Source organism: Leptonychotes weddellii, chromosome 13, assembly GCF_054177405.1.
Source record: "Leptonychotes weddellii isolate Sample4059 chromosome 13, ASM5417740v2, whole genome shotgun sequence".
Classification (NCBI taxonomy): Eukaryota; Metazoa; Chordata; class Mammalia; order Carnivora; family Phocidae; genus Leptonychotes; species Leptonychotes weddellii.
In genome coordinates, this window is record NC_138381.1 from 15,129,871 (window position 1) to 15,153,188 (window position 23,318).

The 23,318-nt window shown below is 47.5% G+C and overlaps 1 protein-coding gene across 12 annotated transcripts in view; it reads left to right on the forward strand.

Moving 5' to 3' along the window:
* The first annotated feature begins 634 nt into the window (after positions 1-634).
* ZNF532 (zinc finger protein 532) overlaps positions 635-23,318 on the forward strand; it is a 104,446-nt gene continuing 81,762 nt past the window's right edge. The window contains exons 1-5 of one of the 12 annotated variants that reach the window (XM_081801100.1): positions 636-869; positions 1,523-1,667; positions 1,926-2,084; positions 2,466-2,547; positions 2,674-2,741. In XM_081801100.1, the coding sequence (XP_081657226.1) occupies positions 2,534-2,547; positions 2,674-2,741 (82 nt within the window). In that variant the 5' untranslated portion in view covers positions 636-869; positions 1,523-1,667; positions 1,926-2,084; positions 2,466-2,533. The other 11 variants (XM_081801105.1, XM_081801101.1, XM_081801102.1 and 8 more) reach the window with 11 other exon arrangements.

Here is a 23,318-nt window from a genome sequence, read left to right on the forward strand (position 1 = left end):
AGGATAACAAAACACCACCTTGGCTTCAAGATCCTGGGTAGAGGCTCACGGTCTTTTTCAACCATCTTTGGCGAGGCCTTGCTTCCTTCCACTCGAGTAAGTTGCGGCTTGGGGCCATGGAAAGGACTGGGTGAGAGCCCGAAATGTCGTTTGGAAAAAAAAAAGCAGCCCTCCCTCCATCCCCTCAGCACCACCAGCCCGCTCTCCGGGGCCAAGCTGCCATGCAGCAGCCCCATATGGGCGAGACTTGGCAGGTCCGCGGGGCTCCCCTCGCAGCCGCGGAGTCGGCGCCGGCCGGGCGTCCGCGCCCGCCGGCTGCGGGGCTTCGCGCTCTCGCTTCCCTTCTCCCCGAATCCTCCCTTCCCCCACTGGCCGCCCCCTCCCCCTCTGCCGCGCTCCCTTTTGTTCGCTCGCCGCTCGGGCCGCCGCCGCCGCCGCCGCCGCCGCAGGGCCCGCACCCCCAGCCGTAGGCCCCGGCGTGGCGGGCCGCCCCGCCGCCGCCGCCGCCGAGCGGCCTAGAGCGCGCCGCCCGGGGAGGCGCGGGGCCCGGGGCCGGGCGCACGGCGAGGCCGCGGCGGCGGCGGCGGCGGCGGCGGGGCGGCCCGGGGGCGCGGGAGCCGGCAGCCCGGGAGGCGGCAGGCGGCAGGCGGCGGCGGCGGGCGGCGGGCGGCGGCGAGGCCGCTCCACCGCACGCGCACACACAGAGCCCGGCCGCGGGAATGCAGATGACACGCCCGTAACATGGAAGCCGCCGCCGCCGCTCCGACGACAGCAGCAGCAGCCGGCGGCGCCGCGCTGAACAAAGGTCATCCGAGCTGCGGCCCAGACGCCCGGGCTTGACCGCTGCGAAGGCCAACCCCGGGAAGGGGGTGGGTGTGCGCCCGCGGGGCGGGGGGCGGCGAGGGGCGGCCGGGGGCGAGCGAGGGGCGAGGGCAGCGCAGGCCGGGGCGCGCGGGTGGGCTGCGGGGGAGAGGCGGGCGCGCCGGCCCCTCGGGCCCACCCCTGCGGGCCGGGGCGAGCGCGTGAGGCTCAGGCCCCTTGGCCTGACTGCAGTGGCCTGTCCCACCCTGGCCTTGGGGACGGCTGGCCTTCGCGCCCCGCCAGCTTCCTTGGGGGGGCCGAGGACGAGCCGGTTTCGCTAGGCCCCACAGGTTCAGAGAGGGGGGCCACGTGAGCGCAGGAGCTCGCTCCTACCCCCTCCAGCGCTGGCGGTGCGCAGAGGATTCTTTAAAGGCCTCTGTGCCCCTCGTTCTCACTGCCCCTTCACTTGCCCCCCCTCCCCACCCCAGGCATCCCTAGTTTCCTACCCCGAGGTGAAGGGATTTGGACTTCTCTCCCCCCGCCCCCCCCAGGTGCTTGAAAGAAGAGAAGGTTGGAGGAGGAGGAGGAGGAGACTGGGGGGGCTGCTGGTGGTGGTGACAGGGCTGGGAGAGCGAGGAGAGGGACGGGAGGAGGGGGCTGGGTGGGGTGGGGGTGACAGGCAGAGAGGAGCCTGGTCAACAAGCCAGCACCACTCTGCTAGGAGGCCGAGGCCGCTCCCGCAGCCGACGCATGCAGTGTGAGGAAACACACATAGATTGCTTTCCTGGGGGCTCTTTGTCAGCCACCAGCACAGAGAACACACACTGACACACACGTACACAAAGGTGTGAGCCAGGTTGTGGGAGGTAAGTGGGGGAAGGAGAAGGAGGGGGAAACAGTGTCTGCGGTGGGCTTTGGGGTGGACGGGCAGGGGGGATGGGCCCTGAGGGGCTCTGGGGTGCTTGTGAGGTGAGCATTTCCAAGGCTGTGTGCTTGTGTTGTGGTGGTGGTGGGGGGGGACACACGATGACCTTCCCCTCCTCACGAAGACCTAAAAGGGAAAAGCAACCCCTAGCGAGATCCCCTCTGTGCTGATGATTTTCAGGGACTTGTTGGCAACTCAGCGAGGGTTGCCATAGCTTTTTTATGTAGGGTGACCAGAACCGGCTGAAACTGGTTTGAGGCAGATCAGCTCCTGAACACAATGCAGTCACTGAGCTACTACAGTGGGATAGCAGCTTCCTCCCTTCATGGCAGCCAAAAGCAGAGGAGCTTGCAGGAAGGTACCATCCCAACACAGTATGTGAATGCACACTTAGACACCACACAGCACTGGTACGTGACTAATGGAGCCCTAAAAGATTCTGTGTAGAGAAGATGGAAAAAAATGTGCAGGTTTGCAAGGTCTGAGATTACTTGGGCTTTTCCTGCCTTTTTCTTTTGCTTAAGGGATGGACAAGGAGCTGAGATTTATGACCCTTATTAAAGAAAAAAATGTGCCTTGCTAGGGTGGGGACACTTGGTTTATGCAGTCTCTCTCTCTCTTTCTCTGTGTTTCTAACAAAACAAAACCAAAATGAACTGATGGATTTGTAATGGTAGTTTGTTTGTTGCTGGAGAATGCTACTTTGCATGCCTTTTTTTTTTTTTTTTCTCTCTTGCAGGGTATGTTCTGTTTTGTGCTTTTCCTTTTAGAAGCTACTAAAGGGTGTTGGGGATACTTCTGACTATTATGAAGGCCAAAAGGTAACAGTATTGTTCTAGGAAATGAGCATAAATGCATTCCAGTGATACTGTAAGGCATACATGCTGTCTTTTTTTTCCTTGTAGGCCTGTTGACTGGGGCTGCTTTTAACCCTTTCATATTTGCAGAGAATGCAACCGTGTGACAGTAACTGAACATTGGGCCAAAGTCTTTCCAAAAGGTCAAGGTTCACAAGGTGAGATATGATATTTTGAGCATGAATTTAAGTGTTTATTTGAAGGTCCATGCAGAGACAGATGGACAGTGGATTGGTACCCTGGAGATAATTTGGGGCTCAGAGTGGAGAAGGAATACTCTTAATGTTATCCAGGTTTAATGGGATTAGAGTGACTTTATGATGGTATTGCTATCAAGACAAAATCAGAATGACTTCATTAACTCGCATGTGGCTAGTCCTTTAGAAAGAGGCAGGCCTGGAAAGAGGCAAGTTTAGAGAATGGTAGGCATCAGGGCCTTGTGGAGAATGCACTGCTTTGCATAAGACTAAAGCAGCACACATGTAGCATTATCCCGATGATGATCAAAAAAAAAAAAAAAAAAAAAGGAAGGACTTGGCCAAATCGAGGCAGCCTAGCCTCCTTTTTAGGATTTGAGGAGTCTGAAGGTAGATTTGCCTTTTGTTCATTCATCACCTTCCTTTTACCTTGTGCTCTGTGTTAACCTGAAAGGTTTGTCAACTCCGAGGCAAGTGGTGGAATGGCTTTTATTGATTTTGGGGGCTGTTGACGGTGAGTTTGCCATTGGATTATTGGTGGTATACATTTTAACGTGGAATGCTAATGCCGTACCAGGAGGAAACCGGCTAGTCTGGCTTCATCTGTGTAAAGATGCCTGTTAACTCAAAGCTTTATAGCAGTGGATGGTGGAAAATGTCTGATGCCTTAGAGAGCTTGCAGTTAAATTCGAGCTGGCATTTTTACGCACCCCCCCCAAAACCAGAGGTTTTCGAGGAGCAGGGAGAAGAAAGCAGTAAGGAGTCTAGCAAAGTGAAGAACAAAGGCAGTGAGCGCTTACAGGGGGAACACTGAACATTTTGCCTTGGGGTTCCTGGTGCAAAGAGCTGCAACTTCCCCAAACAGGAAACCAAGCAGCTCCAGAATCCTATCCAGTATGATCTCAGCGACAGAGAGAACTCGTTCGGTGTCCTGGTTTGGTAGAAGTACAGTCAAGAGGAGCCCATAGAGGACAGGATTGAAAATACATTTGTCCCCTACTTTGAAGAGGGGATTTTGTTCCTCCTGGATTTGTGCAGAGTCGAGTCTTTTCAGAAATGCCGAGGATCTTAGAATATGTGAAGTTGTGTGCTGGCAGTTGGTGGGCAGAGTGTCTGCAGTGAAGGGTGTCAAGTATGCAAGGGTTTGTATTGTTAAGGATTTTTTTCATGTGATTGCAGAGCATCCAGTGTGTGATAAGGCTGGCAAAAGGGAAGCGAGGGCATGGTTAGCTCAGACTACTTTGTGTAGTATTTAATAAAGATAAATGTAATCTTGGCCTGATATGCCAGTAAATAGCTTACATGATGGAACAAAATTCTTTACAAATCACTGTGCTAAAATTGGGTTTCAATTCTACATCATTTTCGACTGCCAGAGGTTTTGTGTCTGAGTGTGGTAGAAATCTGCTTGCAAAGCAGATCGCAGTCCACGTTGTATGATATGCTGCCCCTGCTTTTCTGGTGCCAACTAAAACTCAGATGGCTGATATGATAAACCTTAATGAGCTTAATACAATAAGCTGTTTTATAATTTAGTCCTTCACTCCTGTCTTTAGAAAGTCAGTGATTTTTATTTAACTTTGACAGCTAACCCCGTGCAATGAATGTTTCTTGATAGTATGTTTTAAGAGCCCTTTTTGTAAGGCATTGCATGTCACAGAATGTTCTGGTTTACTCTCTCCGTCGTTTTTAGCTTTGTTACTCCTCCTCCTCCTCCCCCCCCCCCCGCCAGAAGGCTCCTGGAAAATCGCATTTGTTTTGCATTTAGGCCAGTCTTTCCAGCTGCAAGGGCTGTTTAAGCTTGGAGAGCTGGTTCTCCGGGGCAGCAATCAGGAGCTCATCTGTGGACTGAGGTTTGTCTCAGGTGGCGGTCTCCTGCTGAGGTATAACAATGTAGCAGGCCCAGGTCTCCGGGGACGGGGACAGGAACGGAGAGTTTTCTGGGCTTGGGAATGTGAATGTGAGTGTGGAGAATGAGCAACAGCATTCTCCTTCCTGGAAGAGCCAGGAGGGAACCGGGTGGCACCCACACGTGGGGCCGGGCCTGTGTCCTCGCTGTGACTGTCGCCATGCGGATGGCCACACCTGGAGCCTGCCAGGGATTGCCTGCGGCAGGCTCCGAGGATGACAAGCTGGCCATCCCCTCCGGAGGAGGGATGTGGGGGTTTGGCTGATGAGGGTACACTGGGAAGTGTCACAGGGTGTTGAACCTTTGTTTTCATCATTTGCTTACTTGGAATTATTTTCTCCACGTTAAGAAACACGAGACCCAGGGCTTTTAGGACTCTTCAGCATCCTGCTTCAGGAGAGGAGGCTTGTTTCTCTCCCGCCGCCCCCCTTTTCTCACAAAGAGATTCCCTGCCCCCGTCTACCTTGACTCCTTTTTAAAGAAGGGTTTAGGAGGGAGGCAGCCAACATGTAGGTGGAATTTTCTACATACACCTTTGACTAGGATGAGTTAGAATTTTCAGATTTGTGTCTCCCGTCCTCCTTTTTTTCTTCTCTTGAAATGCTTTCTTGGGTCTGTCTTCTGTTGGGTTTGAATAACCTCCCTCATCTCCTTGCTAGAACTCCCCATCTAGCTGTTCACAGCTGGAGCAGAGGTTGTCCTGATGTGGGACCCCAGGACGGTTGCCAGTGCAAGGGAAACCGGAAGTATCTGGAAAAGATTTGGGGTTGCCCCCTCCTCATTCCCCTAACATCTCTTCCTAATCTGTACAGTAACCACATCTGCAGTAAACATTGAGGAAATCTACACCTGTGTGTTAATTATATTTGAGGGATGGATCTTTAACTGAGTCATGGTTAAATAATTAACTTTTTCCACTTTTACATTTACATCCAGTAAAATGTACCCTGGTGTGTAGTTTTATAGGTTTTGACAAGCGTATAGCGCTGTGTATCTACCACCACTATCCACAGGGAATGTTTCCATCACCCCCGGAACTTTCCTCCTGCTGTACATTGGTAGGCAGATTCTTCCCACCGCAACCCTTGGCAACCACCGATGTGTTCTGTCCCTATATTTGGTCTTCTCCAGAATGCCATACAAATGGCTTCTTTCACTTAGCAAAGTGCATTTGAGATCCATCCATGTTGTCGCGCGTCTCCGTACTGGCCGTTTCTCTGTTGCCAAGCTGTAGACCCCTATATGGACATACCACAGTTTGTTTATCCATTTCCCCGGGACGTTTGGGTTGCTTCTCCCTGGGGGTGCTTGCGGGGGTGCTTGCGAGGAAAGCTGCTGTAAACGTTTGCACACCGGCTTTTGTCTGAATGTAAGTTTTTATGTCTGTGCCCTAAATACTTCGGGGGAAGTGGCATGGCGGGGCCATACGGTCAGTACCTAAGAATTAGAAGTCTGAATGAAAGCACCTTCAGCTCTTCTTCGCAGCTCCTGAGCGCGATCTGGCCTTGTCAGCTGCAGTTAAGACTTCCCAAGTAAGAGATTGCAGGGAGCATTATCTGAAGACACACGAGAGATGATTATGATAATGGACCACTCACTAACGGGATGACATGCTTTATAACCCAGAACTAATCGGAATTAGCCAAAAGTGGGAACAGAAAACTGCCAGTGGTAAAATATCCTTTATTTCCTACAACAAGTATTTTTCATCTCTTCAGAAACATTTGGCAGTTTAATTTTTACATTTGTCTTCAGGTTCAGTACCCCGCCAAATTGATAACAGAATCACAATTTTGGAAAGTGGTACCGAAGACCTTTGTTGAAATCTGAGTTGTGTAAACAACGTATTATTAATTATAATTCGTCTGAGTTTTTGACTGCCAAAATATGGGTGTTGTTTTAATATCTGAAGTTATTGTTCAGGTTTGATGCCTTTTAAGGAAATGAAAATATTTAAGCAAAATCTAGGCAATGAAGTAGGGAGATTTGGGGAGCTTTTTTTTTAATCTCAAATTTTTTTTTAATTTTAACTTTTAAAAATTTTTTTAGAGGATAAAATAGCGTTCAGGAATGGGAAGAACAAACAGACCAAGGTTATGGTGCTGTACAGAGGAGAGCCCGAGAAGTGGGAAATGATCTTCATTTGGGGATTATTTCATCCGTTTTGCAGGTACTGAGTGTTTCCTAAGCACCAGACATTGTGCTAGGCACTGAGAGTACCAAGAGAAAAGGAATCCAGAGCGAACACTCTAGTGGGAAGTTAGCCTACAGATGCTATGATAGGAATGTGAATGGGCTCCCTAATGCCCAGTGTCCAGAGGGAGGAGCCCTTGAGGAGGTGGCTTTTGTGCTGAATCGTGCAAGACACTAAGAGTAGGAACAGCTAGCTGAGAGTGGGGGAAGAGCGCTAGTCCCATGGGGCAGCTTATGGAAAGGCACTGAGCAAGCCTGGTGTTGTGAGCGGGGCCGGGAGAGTGGGGCCCAGAGAGCGGGGCCGGGAGAACTGGGTTGGGTGTGGGAGAGTAGGAGATGACATCAGGAGGCAGTCAAGGGCTAGATTTCTGAAGGTCATTCTGTACAGTGCACTCAAGTGGGGACTTCCTTGTGTAGGTGGTAGAAGCAGAAAGCCTTACTTGAAATGACAGAGGTTTTGGGGTAGTGTCTGAGGAGGGAATGGAGACTGTCCAGGCTGGAGGCAGGGAGGTCACATGAAGGGACCACCGTAGCAAATCCAGGAGAGAAGAGGGCCTGAGCCCAGGCGTTGCAGTGGGATGGAGTGGTAGGTGGGGCAGGTGTGTGTACCCGATGAGAAGGGGGGGGTGGTAGAGAGGGAGGAGCTGAGGACGGTGCCAAGTTTGTTCCTTGAGGTTACTTGCTGCTGGTTGTTTTTTTCTGTGAGATACTGCATTCAGAAGGCAGAATAGATTGGGAGGGTGAGTGTGAAGGGGCTCCATACAGTGAGTTCACGTTTGGGTTGAGTTGTCCATAGAGGTGTCCTTTGTTGCCTGGATCTGTTTGGGCTGGAGGTCTAAACTGGGAGGAATGTGCATAAAACAGAGATGAGAGAAGAAAGATGTGAAAAAGGCTGAGTTTGGGGTTCCATAAGATAATGGTTTATATAGTTAAAGCCTTAAAGAAGGAGGGGCTGAAGAACTTAAGATGCATGCTTTGGAAGATTGGAGGGCGAGACATTTTCAGAGAGGCAGAAAGTAATCTTAGTAGCTGATATCTGCAGACACGGCCTCTCATGGTAGGCCTTTCCTCTTGTTATTTCACGTAATACTGAAACAGTGAGAGGAGCTGGGTACTTTTATTCCCAAGGTACAGGTGGGAAACAAAGACCCTGGCCAAGGCCGGCAGCTCATAAACGATACTAGAGGCAGAATTTGAAGCTGGTTCCTCACCACTAGGCTGTTCTGCTTCGGGGAGCAGAATTGGTGGGCATGAGGAAACCTTGGAAGGTGTTTAGGGGTGTGGAGGCTAGGAGGAGGAGCCTGAGAGAGGGCACGGGTAGGTGCTAGGCGGTAAAGCACTAATAAGGTTCAAGTTAGAGGTGGCAGTTGACGACGCCCGAGGTGAGAACACGTAATGGGGAAGTTTGGGATACAGTTGAGGTTCCCTTGTAATTAGCCCCGTTTTCCTGACTTCACTCAGCATGGAGAGAAGAGAGTCGGTAGGTCAGAGACGGTGGGAGAAAGCGGGTTGAAAAGAGTACGGTTTTACTGGGCAGTGTAGGGTGAGGATATAAAAAGGAAGGAAGATGGAACCGGGATGTTTTTGTTTTTATTTATTCTTTGAGAAGGATGAACTCAAAGTAAATTGGAAGTAGTGCTGAGAAGAATCTTTTGTCTCAATAATAAATAAACACAGTTTAAAGAATTCTTTGAATCATCTTCTGCAGACAGGAAGTTCTGAATTTTTCCTCTTTTAGAATGAGAGGGGGAGAGCAAATTCTACTTGATCTAAATCTGGAAACTAAAATAAGTCATTTTTAGACAAACTCAAAGTGGCCTTTTTACCTGCCCCAAGTACTCCCTCCTAAGTGGCCTGTAGTCAATGGTCATTAGGGACGGAAAATGCAGGTTTTGTATTGTTTTCGGTTAGATATTAGTACAACTTGACATAATTAGAGATTCCAGGCATCTTGCAGGATTTAGAGAGGCCTAAAGATAAAATCAAGGTGTAGTTCTTGAATGTTTTCTCAACTCAGCCTTTTTTTTCCTCTTTGGGACACAAACTCTGGCTTTGCAAAGGCTGACTCATTGGTCTCATTATGGGTATTGATTTTGATCATTTTCTTCTATGAGGAACAAATTCTTTCTAGGGATCTGAATCATAATTAGGTGGCTGAAAAACTTACTAAGTTAGAAAATTCAAAGCCCTGTATTTTTTTTTGTTTTTGTTTTTAAAGCTCCCTTAGCTGGAAATACTTCAAAGATGTACACTTACCTCCTTTTCTTTTTTTTTTTTTTTTTTAAGATTTTATTTATTTGACAGAGAGAGACACAGCGAGAGAGGGAACACAAGCAGGGGGAGTGGGAGAGGGAGAAGCAGGCTTCCCGCAGAGCAGGGAGCCCGATGCGGGGCTCGATCCCAGGACCCTGGGACCATGACCTGAGCCGAAGGCAGACGCTTAACGACTGAGCCACCCAGGCGCCCCAACTTACCTCCTTTTCTACAGTGAGCCCAAATTGGGGAGAGGGAGGGGTGGGTAGGTGGACCTAGAACCCAGCACGCTGGACTCCCAGTCTAAAGCAGCTTGCGTCATTACGGACTGTCTCTGTGCCGTCCAGTGTTATGTGCTGGGTGGTGTAGGCACTAGCTCATACATACGGTCCTCACGTCCTGTGAACCACACAGGTGCTCATTGGTAAGCTGGTCTTTAACTGTTTTGCTGATTTAACAGAGCAAGAGTGGGAGAGGTAGTTTGAGGTCTCTAGTTTCAGACGTGATCATGCCTAGTGTTCTAGTTAAGTCTGGGGGCTCAGTCCACGGGGATTTTCAGTGGCCTTTGCCTGGCTCTCAGTGATGACATACACCTGTTTGCTTAGCCCTCGGTGACCTAGAGCTGTATTCTGCCAACTTGGGACCTTGAGCAAGTTCCTTAAATTCTAGGCCATGCTTTTCTTGAGGGTTGTTGCGAAGATTAAGTGCATGTAAAGTGCTTAGCGGAGTGCCTGCTACGGGGTAAGTCCTCCCTCAAATCTTAGCTGTTCTGTGTTCCTCAGCTTCCCTGGTTTAGGGGAAGGGCCTTTGCTCTGACATTCTTCTCTCATCGTTGAGGGCGTTGTTTTTCCTGTCCTGCCTCTTAGCTCATTTTTAAGTAGTTTTGTTTTGGTTTGTTTTGGCCCATGAAAATCCACAGTTGAGTGTCTCCTGCCTCGTCTGTAATGTCTTCAGTGATAGCCGCCCTCTACCTGGTTTAAAGTGGGGGAAATGTAAGCAGGAGGGGACCTAGTGTCCTAGTTCCCACTTGGCTGGACATTCACTCGTAGCTGGAAAATGTCAGATGAATTTTGTCATTATTATCTCGTACTTCGACTGTCTTTGCTTCCAGAAAAATCCAGCCCAATCAGTGATGGTTATAGTCTAGTTGATGTGATTTATGTTAACCGGAGTTAAAAGAAACAAAACCTGATTGTGAAAATATGGCAGGTTAACCACAGTTTCACTCTGCTTCCGCATTTGCTGGGCAGTGACCAGATAGTCAGTGTCTTTCACACTGGGGTTTGGTGGTGATAGAAGATTGAGTGGAGAAGGAATCTCTGGGTGATATTTTAATGTCAGTGTAGTGGGCGCTAGTCACGTGCTGCTGTGGACTGCTTGCAGTGTGGCTAGTCCTAACTGGGATGGGCTGTAAGCATAGAATACACACCAGGTTTTGGGCACCTGGGTGGCTCAGTTGGTTAAGCGACTGTCTTCGGCTCAGGTCATGATCCTGGAGTCCCTGGATCGAGTCCCGCATCGGGCTCCCTGCTCGGCAGGGAGTCTGCTTCTCCCTCTCCCCCCTCTTGTGCTCTCTCTCTCTCTCAAATAAAAAAAAAAAAAAAAGAGTCTAGGATACACACCAGGTTTTGAAGACTTATACAAAAGAAAAAAAAAAAGGTGGTAAAATATTTCATTAATACTTTTTCATATTGATTACATGTTGAAGCAAGGCTATTTTGGTGGAATACAATTTATTACTCAATTAAAATTATTAACTTAAAATTTATTTACCCCCCCCACACCCCCCCTTTGTTTCTTTTATAAATGTGACTGCTAGAAAATTTAAAACTATATATATGGCTTTCATTCTTCTTCTATTGGACAGGGCTGTTCTGGAATGTTGGATGGACATCTAACGAAATTTAGCAGTGAAATCTGTCTGGTGCCCCGAAGTATTCTTGTTCATTGATGTTGAGTTCCCCTTTTGGTTGGTAAAGATAGTGTAAAGACGATGTGATGTCTCCTGGTTAGAGAAACTCGTGCTCCTCTGGTTTGGACCTCTTTTCTCTCCCACATATTCCTAGTTCATCTCTCTGCACTACTGGGTCTAGACAGCCGTGCCAGGCTGGTGTCTGCTTCCGAATGGACAGGGAGCCAGTGTTTATCACAAGTTTACCATGTGCTGGATGCTCACACTTAACATCCCCTGTGAAGTATAATTACCATCCCTGGTGAGACTCGAGAGAGGTGAAGTGACTGGCCCAAGGTGGTACGCTCGTGAGTGACAGACCTTGGATTTGGGCCAGGGACGAGCTGGCTTTGAGGTCATACTGCCTTTTCCAAATAACGGCTCCTGCTTGGTGCTCGTGTCTTGTACCGCTTCCTCAGAGTCCCATGCCTGGTCCTGGGTGCCCTTGTTGTCTACATAGCATTTCTCACACTTTTAGGTTGCATGCAAATTCACCTGGGGATGTGTTAGATAATGCAGATAGTGATGCAGTAGGGCTGAGTGGGCCCCAGGTTCTGCTCGTCTGACAAGCTGGCCGGTCATGGTGATCTGCTGCTGGACCACACGTTGGGTAGCAAGGGTCTCCATCGTTTCCCTTGGTTTTGGACCTGCTTCCTCTGCTTCCAGAGTGATCTGATTCTCCAAAACTTGCCTCACTCTGCAGGGGCTCACCCTGTGGCTTTGCATGGGATGCCAGTGAGCACAAATGGGGTCAGAACCGGTTTTGGTCGCCGGTGTCCACACTGGCTTGACTGTTGATTTCTGCATACACACGGTCTGACCAGATCAGTGTGTTCCTGTTGCTACATAACTGCATTACTCCTCCTTTAGTATCTTAACCCCTTTGACACCTGTAGTCTGATAAAACAGAAGATAATTGTAATACTGAGATATGTGACAGGGGTATCTATTTTAAGTCCTTGTGATGAAGACTGGCCTTAAATTGACACTTGGGGGTGACTCTGCCGTGTTTGGTTCAGAGAGTCAGTATCTGATGAGAGATGAGGACTCAGAGCAGTTGGCCTGCCACTATTTCTGCCTCCGTGCCTGACAGGGAATCGAGGTGACTTGTGACTTTTCTTTTTTTTTATGGTTTGGAACATTTTTTTTATTTTTTAATTTTATTTTATTCTTTTTGCCTCATTGTTATTTTTTTAAATTTTATTATGTTATGTTAATCACCGTACATTACATCATTAGTTTTTGTTGTGGTGTTCCGTGGTTCATTGTTTGCGTATAATACCCAGTGCTCCTTGCAGTACGTGCCCTCTTTAATACCCATCACCAGGCTAACCAATCCCCCCACCCTCCTCCCCTCTAGAACCCTCAGTTTGTTTCTCAGAGTCCATCGTCTCTCATGGTTCGTCTCCCCCTCTGATTTCCCCCCTTCATTTTTCCCTTCCTGCTATCTTCTTCTTCTTTTTTTTTTTTAACATATAATGTATTATTTGTTTCAGAGGTACAGATCTGTGATTCAACGGTCTTGCACAATTCACAGCGCTCACCATAGCACATACCCTCCCCAATGTCCATCACCCAGCCACCCTATCCCTCCCACCCCCCACCACTCCAGCAACCCTCAGTTTGTTTCCTGAGATTAAGAATTCCTCATATTAGTGAGATCATATGATACATGTTTTTCTCTGATTATGACTTTTCCTTAGAATAGGAGTTCCAGTGAGCCACCTCACACAGAAGTGTGGAAGGATGGTTCATCAACACCACCTCCTTCTCCAGCACACGATGAAGGCAACCACCCCGGAGTCCTTGGATCAGGAGGTCTCGGGGGAAGGTCTTGGTCTTTGGCCAAATAAGAAATTGAGTTTCGGGATGGAGCTTGGGGTATTGTGTTTGAACTCTAAGAGCCTGTGCAAAACTTCAGTGTATTTTTTATTTTTTTAATTTAAAAAAGTTCTAAAAACATTTAAAAATTTTTAATTTTTAAAACATGATTATTAGAGAGAGAAAGTGCGTGCACTTATGCGAGCAAGGAAAGGGAGAGAATCCTCAAGTAGACTCCCTGCTGAGCATGGAGCCAATCCCAGGATCCTGAGGTCATTACCTGAGTGGAAATCAGGAGTCTGACACTCAAATGACTGAACCACCCAGGTGCCCCATAATTTTTTAAATTAAAAAAAATATATTTAAGTAATCTCTACACCCAATGTGGGCTCTGAACTAACAAACCCAAGATCAAGAGTTACATGCTCTTCTTACTGAGCCCCCCCCCGGCGTCCCCCAGTATATTTTTTAAATTTGGGGATGTGCATTGATTAAGTGAGCTAATGATAAAATGATGTCTGTTACATGAGATAGCTTACCATCCCCATCTCTCTATAAGAAAACTCCATTTCACAGAAATCCTAGTTGAATTTTAGATCTTGCTGGAAATTTGGACTCAGGAGTTGTATGATACATGAATCTGGCACACTGAATAGGACTTTTAATTGTCGGCTAGATCTGTCAGCTCCCTGCTTGGTGCAGAATCCTGTGCCCGGTGTGGTGGGGGTGCCTGGCTGGCCCGTGAGTGTAGCTGCTGAGGAGTCAGAGACTGCTGGAAGGGCAGTGGGGTGGGGTTGGGGCAATAGAAACAAGGCTGGGTGTTCAGGATGGGCAAGGCCATGGGGTCAGCCCTGGAGAAAGAGGTTGGAACTATGGAAGTTATCTGGGTCGGAGGTGAGCTCAGAATGCAGTGGGGTGGTAAGTCCCCAGCCTTTCTGGAGCATGCCAAGTGTCAGGAGAAGTTAGGAGTCCGAGACGAGATAGGTGCTCAGCAGTCGTCAGAAGGCAGAGTGAAAATGGATGGTCACGAGTCTAGTGGACAGGCAGGAACAAGTGGGTCCGTGAAAGTACAGGACAGCAGTGGGTGGGCGATGGGGACTGTGTGCGCTCAGGGGAAAGGCCCCCGGAAGGACTGTGGGGTGTGTGAACAGGTGAACGGGTGAGGGCAGGATGAGCTACCGTTGCCCGGGATCGCCGGATAACTGAATCAGCACCAACTCTACATGGCAGCCTCCATGTGATATGGCGGGTGGGGACACGCATTGCTCCGCTGGCGGAGGTTAAGAGAACGGACTGGGAGAAGCAGTAGCTCCTTCTACGCAAGATTCACATGGGGAGGCATTAAAACACTAGATTGTTTGGAGTTTGCCTGCCTTCACAGGACACGTGATCAAGACATAGCTTTTCAAACTCACACTGGAAGAAAAGGAGCTGATGATGAGGCCATGACTGCTGCCCGGGGGAGCTCCCATGGCCTCTCGTACTGAGCTTGCTCTGCGTTCTTTCAGGGCCACATGGCCTCTGCTCTCTTTGTGCCTCTCCTTTGGTAGAACTGCGTTCTCTTTCCGCTGCGCTTGGCAAACATGGCTGTCCCTCAGCCCCTGTGTTCCCACATCCTCGTCTACAGTACTAGTAACATGACCTGTATTGCTCGGTCCCACTTCCGCTTCTCCAGACCTCGGGCTAATTGGTCCTGGTCTACTCAGCTGTGGCTTGGAGGGCAGGGTTACTGCTAACCCTACATGGGTGGTAGTTTGCATTGGGCTAGTGAAGCACCCCCTACCGAAACATCTACGACCCGACAAGGGGGCGGTCTTACCCTGTTTTAGGCTCTGAGTGGTTAACAGATATGCCGAGGCTAAGTTGTTGGGAATTGACATTCGTGCCTGGATCTTTCTGATCCCAATTTCTACACCCTTTACTATTCTTCAGCATAGTAGCTAAGGTGTAGGAACTCTTTTGAGTGTAGAGCTGGACTCTTTTGTTGATTTTCTGTTTACTCAAAATCACAAAAACAATATGTTTAGTTTTAGCATTTGCTCCATAAATGCATAGCAAAGGCCGATTGTCTGAGTTATGCATTGGAATGACACACCGGAGGTAGGACGTTTGGCCAAATGGCTGGAGGAATTATTCAAGCCTAATGTTTAGGGTCTCATGTGTACATAGATGTGTATTTGAGGCCTCTCCCAGGTAGGGGTGTGTGTGTGTGTGTGTGCGTGTGTGTGTGTGTGTGCTCGTGTTTGGGGCCCCTCATAGGTACATACCTGTTTGGCAAAAGGCAAGTCTGGTTTATCTGGCCAATGTTAATTTTGGGAAAGTTGAAACACATAGTTCAGCACTTGAGTGGTAATAATTAGGCTTTAATGCTTTTGATTTTAGATGACTCACAGAATTGTAAAACTTTTCTGTTCTCGTCTGGAGCATTAGGATATTGTCAACCTCTGCTGGAATTTCACATGTAGCTCTAACCTCTTTGGTTACACAGTGCTCTTATTTCAGGTCATTGAGGATAGGAAACATTTGTTCTGCATTTATTGTGCTTAGAAGACCTTGCGGGGCTGCCTATCTGCAAGAGGCATTTAAGGGTGCTCATTATATCCCAGGTAGTGGTTGGGAATTCAAATGGCATCGATCTTGTTGTCCCCTAACTGAGAGCACCAGAGCTGTGGCTTCATTTCTTCTAGGGCTTTCTCTGTGCTAGAATCCTCTCGCTGACCTTGTTTTGATGTTATAGTAACTCACAGTAATTAGTACTTAACCATATCCCAGGTATTCCGGGTAGGAGTAAGTACCTATCTGGATTGTTACTATTATTTTTAAAGATTTTATTTATTTATTAGAGAGCAGGGGGAGGAGTAGAGGGAGGGGGACAAGCAGACTCTGTGCTAAGCACGGAGCCCGACACGGGGCTCGATCCCACGATCCCGAGATCATGACCTGAGCCTAAACCAAGAGTCGGACATTCAATCGCCTGAGCCACCCAGGCGCCCCTGGATTGTTTTATTTAACCTTCGCAATAACTCTGTGAAGTGGATCTTATTTTTTCCCATTTTACACATGAGAAAACAGAAGCTTGAAGAGGTTAAGTAACTTGCCCAGAGTCTTGTAACTTCTAAGGGGAAGAGCCAGGACTCACTCCACAATTTGTCTTACTCCAAAGCCCATGCTTTTAACCACGACAGCATACTGTGGTTTATAGGTGTCATTTCTACGGCCAGTCGATGGCAGGCTCAAATATCTTTGAGGTTCAAAGCTGCCGCTTCTGGGTCCACCAGTATTTCTCCTGTTGTCAAGATCCGCAAGGTATTTCGGGCTTGCTTCGTGACGCTGAGGTGCCTCTGGCTGCTGCAAGTAGGTAAACATTGAGAGACACCTTGCTCCCTTTCCTGATTTTTCTTCCTTGACCGCATATACGTGTACCTACTTGTGCGCCTGTGTGTTTTACAACACAAGTAGCCTCCTTTGGCAGTAACTGTAGAGCCAGCCAAACCATGTCTTTATCCTCCCTTCTGCGGTGTTAAAGTTAAGGCAGAGCCCCTGTAGAATTACCTTTTTATTATGCTTCCTCCGTGTTTGGAGATTTGTTCGCTCACTCCTTCTTGAGTTGTCCTCGGGGTTGATGCGGAGGTGCCCATGGAGCCGAGCCACTGGGAGAAACACGGAGTTAAACGTTGTTCGGGAAGATGGGCCAGAAGCATCTCCCCCACACTCCATTCCAGAATGCATTCCTATTTGCTAATAACCATCTCCCAGGGAGAAGAGCTGCTTACACTTTGTTTCAAGCATGTCCCAAAGATACCTCACCCAAAAGCTTCTGGCCTCCCAGTACTCTTGGGGGTGCTCCCAGCCTGGGTCCCCAGAATGAAGATTCTCACGGAGAGTTCACAGCAGCAGTTTAGGAAGGAAAAGTGTTGTGTGCATGAGTCTGTGTGCATGCACGCATGCATTTGACCCAGCATTTCCCACATTCCCGGGCTGTGGAATCCCTTCTTTTTGGTGGCACATTCCTGGGTGAACATCCTGCAAGCTGTTGGCTGTCACTGATGTGAACTTAGTGAAAAATGGGGGGGCCTTGAGAGGAGTAGGGCCAGAGCTTCCTCCGATCTCTTCCTTTTAGTATAATACACGGATTGGTGAAATGATGTGATTCGTTGTGTGTGTTTCTGCTTTCTGTCTATCCCAAGAAGAGAATTTGTGACTGAGTTTATATGTAAGGTCAACAGCCAGTAGGCCTGCTGTGAGTGATAACTTCGGGGGGAGGCTCTTAGTTGTATGTCATAGTTGAAAGTAGTACCTTTCATAATTCCAAACCCCTTTTAAATGAAACTGGTGTCTGGTGAGACTCGTTTGATGCTCAGGCGGTGGCTTCACTTTGGAATGAATGTGAGAGCAGTTGTGATCAGGACGCAGGAAGTCCTTCGCGCACACCCTTCCTCAGCAGGTGGAGGGGTAGCTGGAGCAGTGAGCCGGAGCAGGGGGCCGGGGTAGCTGGAGCAGTGACCTCCACCATCTCCACCTGGATGACGTGGGGCGTGGGGGGAGGCAGGTTTATGGTGATTGGAAGAGGATTAGGTCTTGGTGAGAGGGGGACAGGGTGATGAGGGGAAAATCTCTTGTTTACCTGGAGCGAGGTTTTCAACCTTAGCGCTGTCGACATTTGGGGCTGCAAAGTGCTGTGTTGTGGGGCTGTCCTGTGCATTGTAGGATGTTTGGAAGCATCCCTGACACCGATACCCACCCCTTACCTCACCCTCCCGCCAACTTGTGACGACCAAAGATGTCTCTGGACCTTGCTAGATATCAGTGTTGGTGGTGGTGGAGGAGAAGGGGCAAGATCGCCCCACTTGAGAACTATGGACTTAAAGCCTTATAGCAAGAACAGTACTTCAAAACTTTGGGTAGTAAGAATTCCCAGCAAAGACCTCCAAGGGAAGCAAGCAAGCATCTTGAAACTGTACAAATCCCCTAAGAAATGCAAGATACCTTGAGCTGCTAGTTTTCTCTTCCGTGTTGTCTAATGCTAGAAGTCTCAAGAATATTTGCAAATATATATATATTTTTTTAATAAAGATTTTATTTACTTATTTGACAGAGAGAGAGATAGCGAGAGCAGGAACACAAGCAGGGGGAGTGGGAGAGGGAGAAGCAGGCCTCCCGCAGAGCAGGGAGCCCGATGCGGGGCTCGATCCCAGGACCCTGGGATCATGACCTGAGCCGAAGGCAGACGCTTAACGACTGAGGCACCCAGGCGCCCTGCAAATATTTTAAATTTAGTATTTAAGATGAAAATAAATGCTGGTAAAATGAGTAAGAAACCGCAGAAAACGGATCTGCTGGTTAACTATAGCGTTTCAGGGACAAAGGCTTCCACGCAGGATTTAGGGTTTATGTGCGAAAACTGAGAAGGCTTATTCAGGTGACAAAGGAAGATTACTTGGAAGTTCTCTATTATATACTCAAAATATTACTTCTAATTTAGAAAATCTATCCTTTTGCTTCAAGCCAGAATTGTTGAGATGCTACTAAAAAAGGGTATTTATAAAATGCCAAAGGAATGCTAAAGCTTTTATGTGTTTTACTCTTGAACGAGGAATCCTTTGTTTTAGCACTTAAATGGGCAAGTGATTTCTTAAGTTTGATATACTGGAATTCACCAAACATGTTTCATTTAAAAAAAAAAAAGGCACTTTACATCTAACTAATAGCGAAGAAATTTAGATTTTTTTTTTTTTTTTTTGCTTTCTTGCAAAATCTTTTGAATAACCCACTTCAAGCAGAGGCTGTAATGAACTTTCCTGAAGTTTATTGGTGGTGACAGGTTTAGCCCAGATCCTTTCAGTATTTCTATAAACTCATTGATGAATTAGCAAATGCCGGCACCAGGGTCTTTTAGTTAAAAGAACGTAAATCCAGTGGGAAATAGGGCTAAAGCAAAAGTGCCTTTGACAGAATTTACCAGGATTGATGACTTTGACTATCCCTTAGTTCATAGGAAATAAAAACTTTCATCCACTTCCCTGTAGGTATGAGATTTTGAAAATGCGCACCTACACCTGGCGGGTGAACTTTGAAAAACATTTTCCCCCTGCCTTCCCATCATCCCCTGCTCTTTTCTGGATTCAAGTGACAGAATGTTTGGTGTGCATCCTAACCGTTTCTATGAATTTTACATAGCTCTTCATTTTACATATCTATGTAGAAGCATGTAAAATGCAATATGCTTGTTTTTTCTTTTTAAGTTTAATGTAATTTAGGTATTGTTTTATGACTTGATTTTTTTTTTTTCCACTAAATGGTATACCTTGATTGGTCCACATCTGTACTTACGTCTACCTTTTTTTTTTTTAAAGATTTTATTTATTTGAAAGAGAGCGAGAGAGAGAGTGAGAGAGAGCACGAACAGTGGGGAGAGGGAGAATCAGGCTCCCCGTGGAGCAGGGACCCAGACGTGGGGCTAGATCCCAGGACCCCGGGATCACAACCCGAGCCATAGGCAGACGCTCAACTGACTGAGCTACCCAGGCGCCCCTGTCTACCTTTTTTAAAAAGGATTTATTTATTTTCTATAGAAAGAGTGAACACATGAAAGTGGGGGGAGAGGCAGAGGGAGAGAATCTTTAAGCAGACTCTGCACTGAGCAAGGGGCCTAATATGGGGAGGTGGGGCTCTGTCCCAGGACCCATGAGATCATGACCTGAGCTGAAACCAAGAGTCAGAGGCCTAACGGACTGCGCCACCCAGACGGCCCTCATCTACCTTATTTTAATGACTGCATAATACTCCATAAAAAAGGATGTATCATAAGTAATGTGAATGTATTTAACACTATTGAACTGTATACTTAGAAATGGTTAACATGGGGCGCCTGCAGGGCTCCATAGGTTAAGCGTCTGCCTTCGGCTCAGGTCATGCATGATCCCAGGGTCCTGGGAATCGAGGCCCACATTGGGCTCCCTGGTCAGCGGGGAGCCTGCTTCTCCCTCTCCCCCTGCCCCTCCCCCAGTTTCTGTTCTCTCGCTCACTCTCTCAAATAAATAAAATTTCTTAAAAAAATGATTAAGGTGGTGAATTTCACATTATGTGTACTTTAGTGCATTTTTTAAAAAGATTTTATTTTATTTATTTATTTTTTAAAGATTTTATTCATTTATTTCAGAGAGAGAAAGTGAGAGAGAGAGAGAACAAGAGGGGGGAGGGTCAGAGGGAGAAGTAGACTCCCTGCTGAGGAGGGAGCCAGATGTGGGGCCCGATCCCGGGACTCCAGGATCATGACCTAAGCCGAAGGCAGCTGCTCAACCAACTGAGCCACCCAGGCGCCCCTAAAGATTTTATTTATTTATTTGACAGAGAGAGACACGGCAGGGGGAGTGGGAGAGGGAGAAGCAGGCTTCCTGCTGAGCAGGGAGCCCGATGCGGGGCTCGATCCCAGGACCCTGGGACCACGACCTGAGCTGAAGGCAGCCACCCAACCACTGAGCCACCCAGGTGCCCCTTTAGTGCATTTTAAGAGGATTACCAGAGTTGATTTAATCATCTCCCTACTGATGGACATTTACATTTTTTCCAGGATTTTGCTGCACCAAACATTTTTTATACCAACGCTTCTCACTTTGGAAGTTTTAATTTTTTTGGTTTAAAACATACCCCTGTGCCCTAAGGTCCATGACATGTCGTCCAGGTACAGGAAATAGGATCCTTGCCTTTTTTTCTTTGGGGGGGGAGGGGAACTAAGGAAAAGAGCCTTTTTTTTTTTTCTTTCCCTTTCTGGACTTTCAAGGATTTATTGGTTGTGGGTGTGCTGCTGGAGAGTGAGAATCCTGAGGTAATCTCCTTAGCTGAAGGTTCTTTTTCATTATTCGCAAGCTCAGTGGGTGTGTGTTTGGGCAAGCCCTTGCCCTGAGCACCTTTTTATTGTTATATACCAGATATCTGCAGAGACTTCAGGCCAGGTGGATTACCTGGTTTCTAGAGGAATTCCTGGAGGTGAAATGAAGGACAGCCCTAGGGAGGACGTGCTCCGCCAGATAACTGAGTTCTGATAGCCAGGTTCAGCTAGCCCGGGTTCGGGTCGCCTGCTGTGGTTTGGTATTCAGTAAACTCTCAACTTCTGCTTGGAGCTTTTCTAGCGGAGCCATGGCTTTGAAATGCTAACCTGAGGGCAGCCCTGCCCTTTAAATTGACATTCTGCTTTCTAAAGAAAAACCTGAGACAGGTATTTTTGGACGCTTTGTATATTCAGTAAGTAGATATTCCACTGCTCGAGAACCTTAGCACTCTGGGCAAGTCAGCACAATTCTATTTTTGGCTCTTGAGCAAGAAGAAAATAGTGGTCATGTGAATTGCCTGGAGGGGCTTAATTTGGGTATGTTAGACGCAGGTTTCGATGGACCCTGTGTCCTGTGCCTCTTGGGTCGCTGAGGTGGTCTGGTGGGGGAAGAGGGAGATACAAAAAGGGTCTGAGCAGCTGCAGAACGAGGGGCCCGTCACCGTCCACCTGGGCTCCCACAAAAGGCACAAAGCAAAGCAGAAGCCCCAGGCTTGAGTGTGCGGGAGCGTGTGTGTCCTGCAAGGACCCGCCAGTATCGCTAGTTGGGGTGAACGTGTCCTCTTCCAAATCCTAGACCCTCTCTGAATGTCGGCGACCATGCTGAGCTGGGGGCGAGCTGTGGTCAGTCCCAGTTCCTGAGGAAATGACTGAGGTAGCCAGCTTTTGAAAGCTGCTTCACCCTGGAGCCCCAGGAGCCCAGAGGAGTAGAAATCACATGCACATTGATTTTCCTTTGAGCAGGGGCTTTGAAATGAAAGGAGCCCTCCGCAGATGTTTTGGTTAGGTTAGTGCTTTGCTTTCAAAAATTATTTCACTGTTCTTCTATTGTAGTTGTCTTTCTGTGGATGTCCTATACACTGGGAAATCAGAACATTGAAGGAGCAGAACTTTCTGTGTCTTCCGTAAGGGTTTCTGGGATTATGTTCTGGTCTGAATTAAGAAACCCAGTGTATTTTAAAAGACTTTAATCGCTTGAATAATAAAACACAATCTTTATGGGATATTTAATTTTTACAGGCAGACTCAGGATGGAATTCTTAGGTTTTTTAATACTTAAAAAAGAATTTATTTGAGAGAGAGCATGTGTGCCTGAGTTGGGGGAGTGCAGAGGGAAAGGATCCCAAGCAGATTCAGCTCTAGAGCCCCACATGGGGCTCAATCTCATGACCCTGAGATCACAACCTGAGCCGAAACCGAGTCAGACGCTTACCGATTGAGCCACCGAGGCACCCCTTGGATAGTTTTTGATGGAGGAAAATGTGGGAAACTGGGCATTTTGGAATTTATAAGTGATTTTAGCAAACTACGAAGGGAAATTAAATATTAAATCCGTTAACTCCACACGAAAGGGCCATTTCTAATGTGTCCTCTCATGGCTTGATATCATTTGGTTTCTAATTTTGTAAATATGAAATCAGGTATTTTCATTTCGAGTCTTTTTTTTTTTTAATGTTTTATTTATTTATTCATGAGAGTCAGAGAGAGAGAGAGAGAGAGAGGCAGAGGCAGAGGCAGAGGGAGAAGCAGGCTCCCCGCTTAGCAGGGAGCCCGATGCGGGACTCCATCCCAGGACCCTGGGATCATGACCTGAGCCGAAGGCAGATGCTTAACCATCTGAGCCACCCAGGCGCCCCTCGAGTCTTTTTTTTTTTTAAAGGGAGAATGCATATGATTCAGTCTTTTCCTCCCATGCCCCCCCCCCCGTTCAGCATATTGTGGATCATATTTTCTCTTTTCTTGATTTTCCTTTCTTTTCTTTCTTCCCAAGCATTTAGATAACACACAAGAGTTAAAAGCTCTGAAGTTAACTAGGTAGAGGTAAATAAGCCCCGAGGTTCCCTGTTTCCAGGTAGCTGGCACAAATAAAGAAAGGGGTGCTTGTTCAGGCTTTACCTGAAATCCAAGGTTGTCTTTCTTGAGCCATGGAACGAATATCCATATGTTACGTCTTTTTCTTCGTATTGCTTTTACTTGCCTCTTCATATATATTTTACATTTTCTATAAAATAGTTATTAAGAACAGCATCCACATTAACTTGAACTTTCTATTAAAAGGATATTTTTCCAGAAGTAGAGCAGGTGCTTAAGAAATATAAACTCCTAAATAAAATTAAGTACCCTTGTCAGTACTTAACTCTTACAACCTGGACTTATCCAAACATTTGCTTTCCTTCTACCCAGAGGGTAGTTACTGTGCCCAGGGCCCCATTTCTTCCCTGGAAGGGTGGTTATTACCTCTTTAATGACTTCTAGGTATTTCTTTTTTTTTTTTTTTTTTTTTTACTTTTAATGGTACGTGGTATCTGCTTGCTAAAATCCCCACCAGTCTCAGATGGCCTGGTAAAAGAGTTCTTTTCTGTC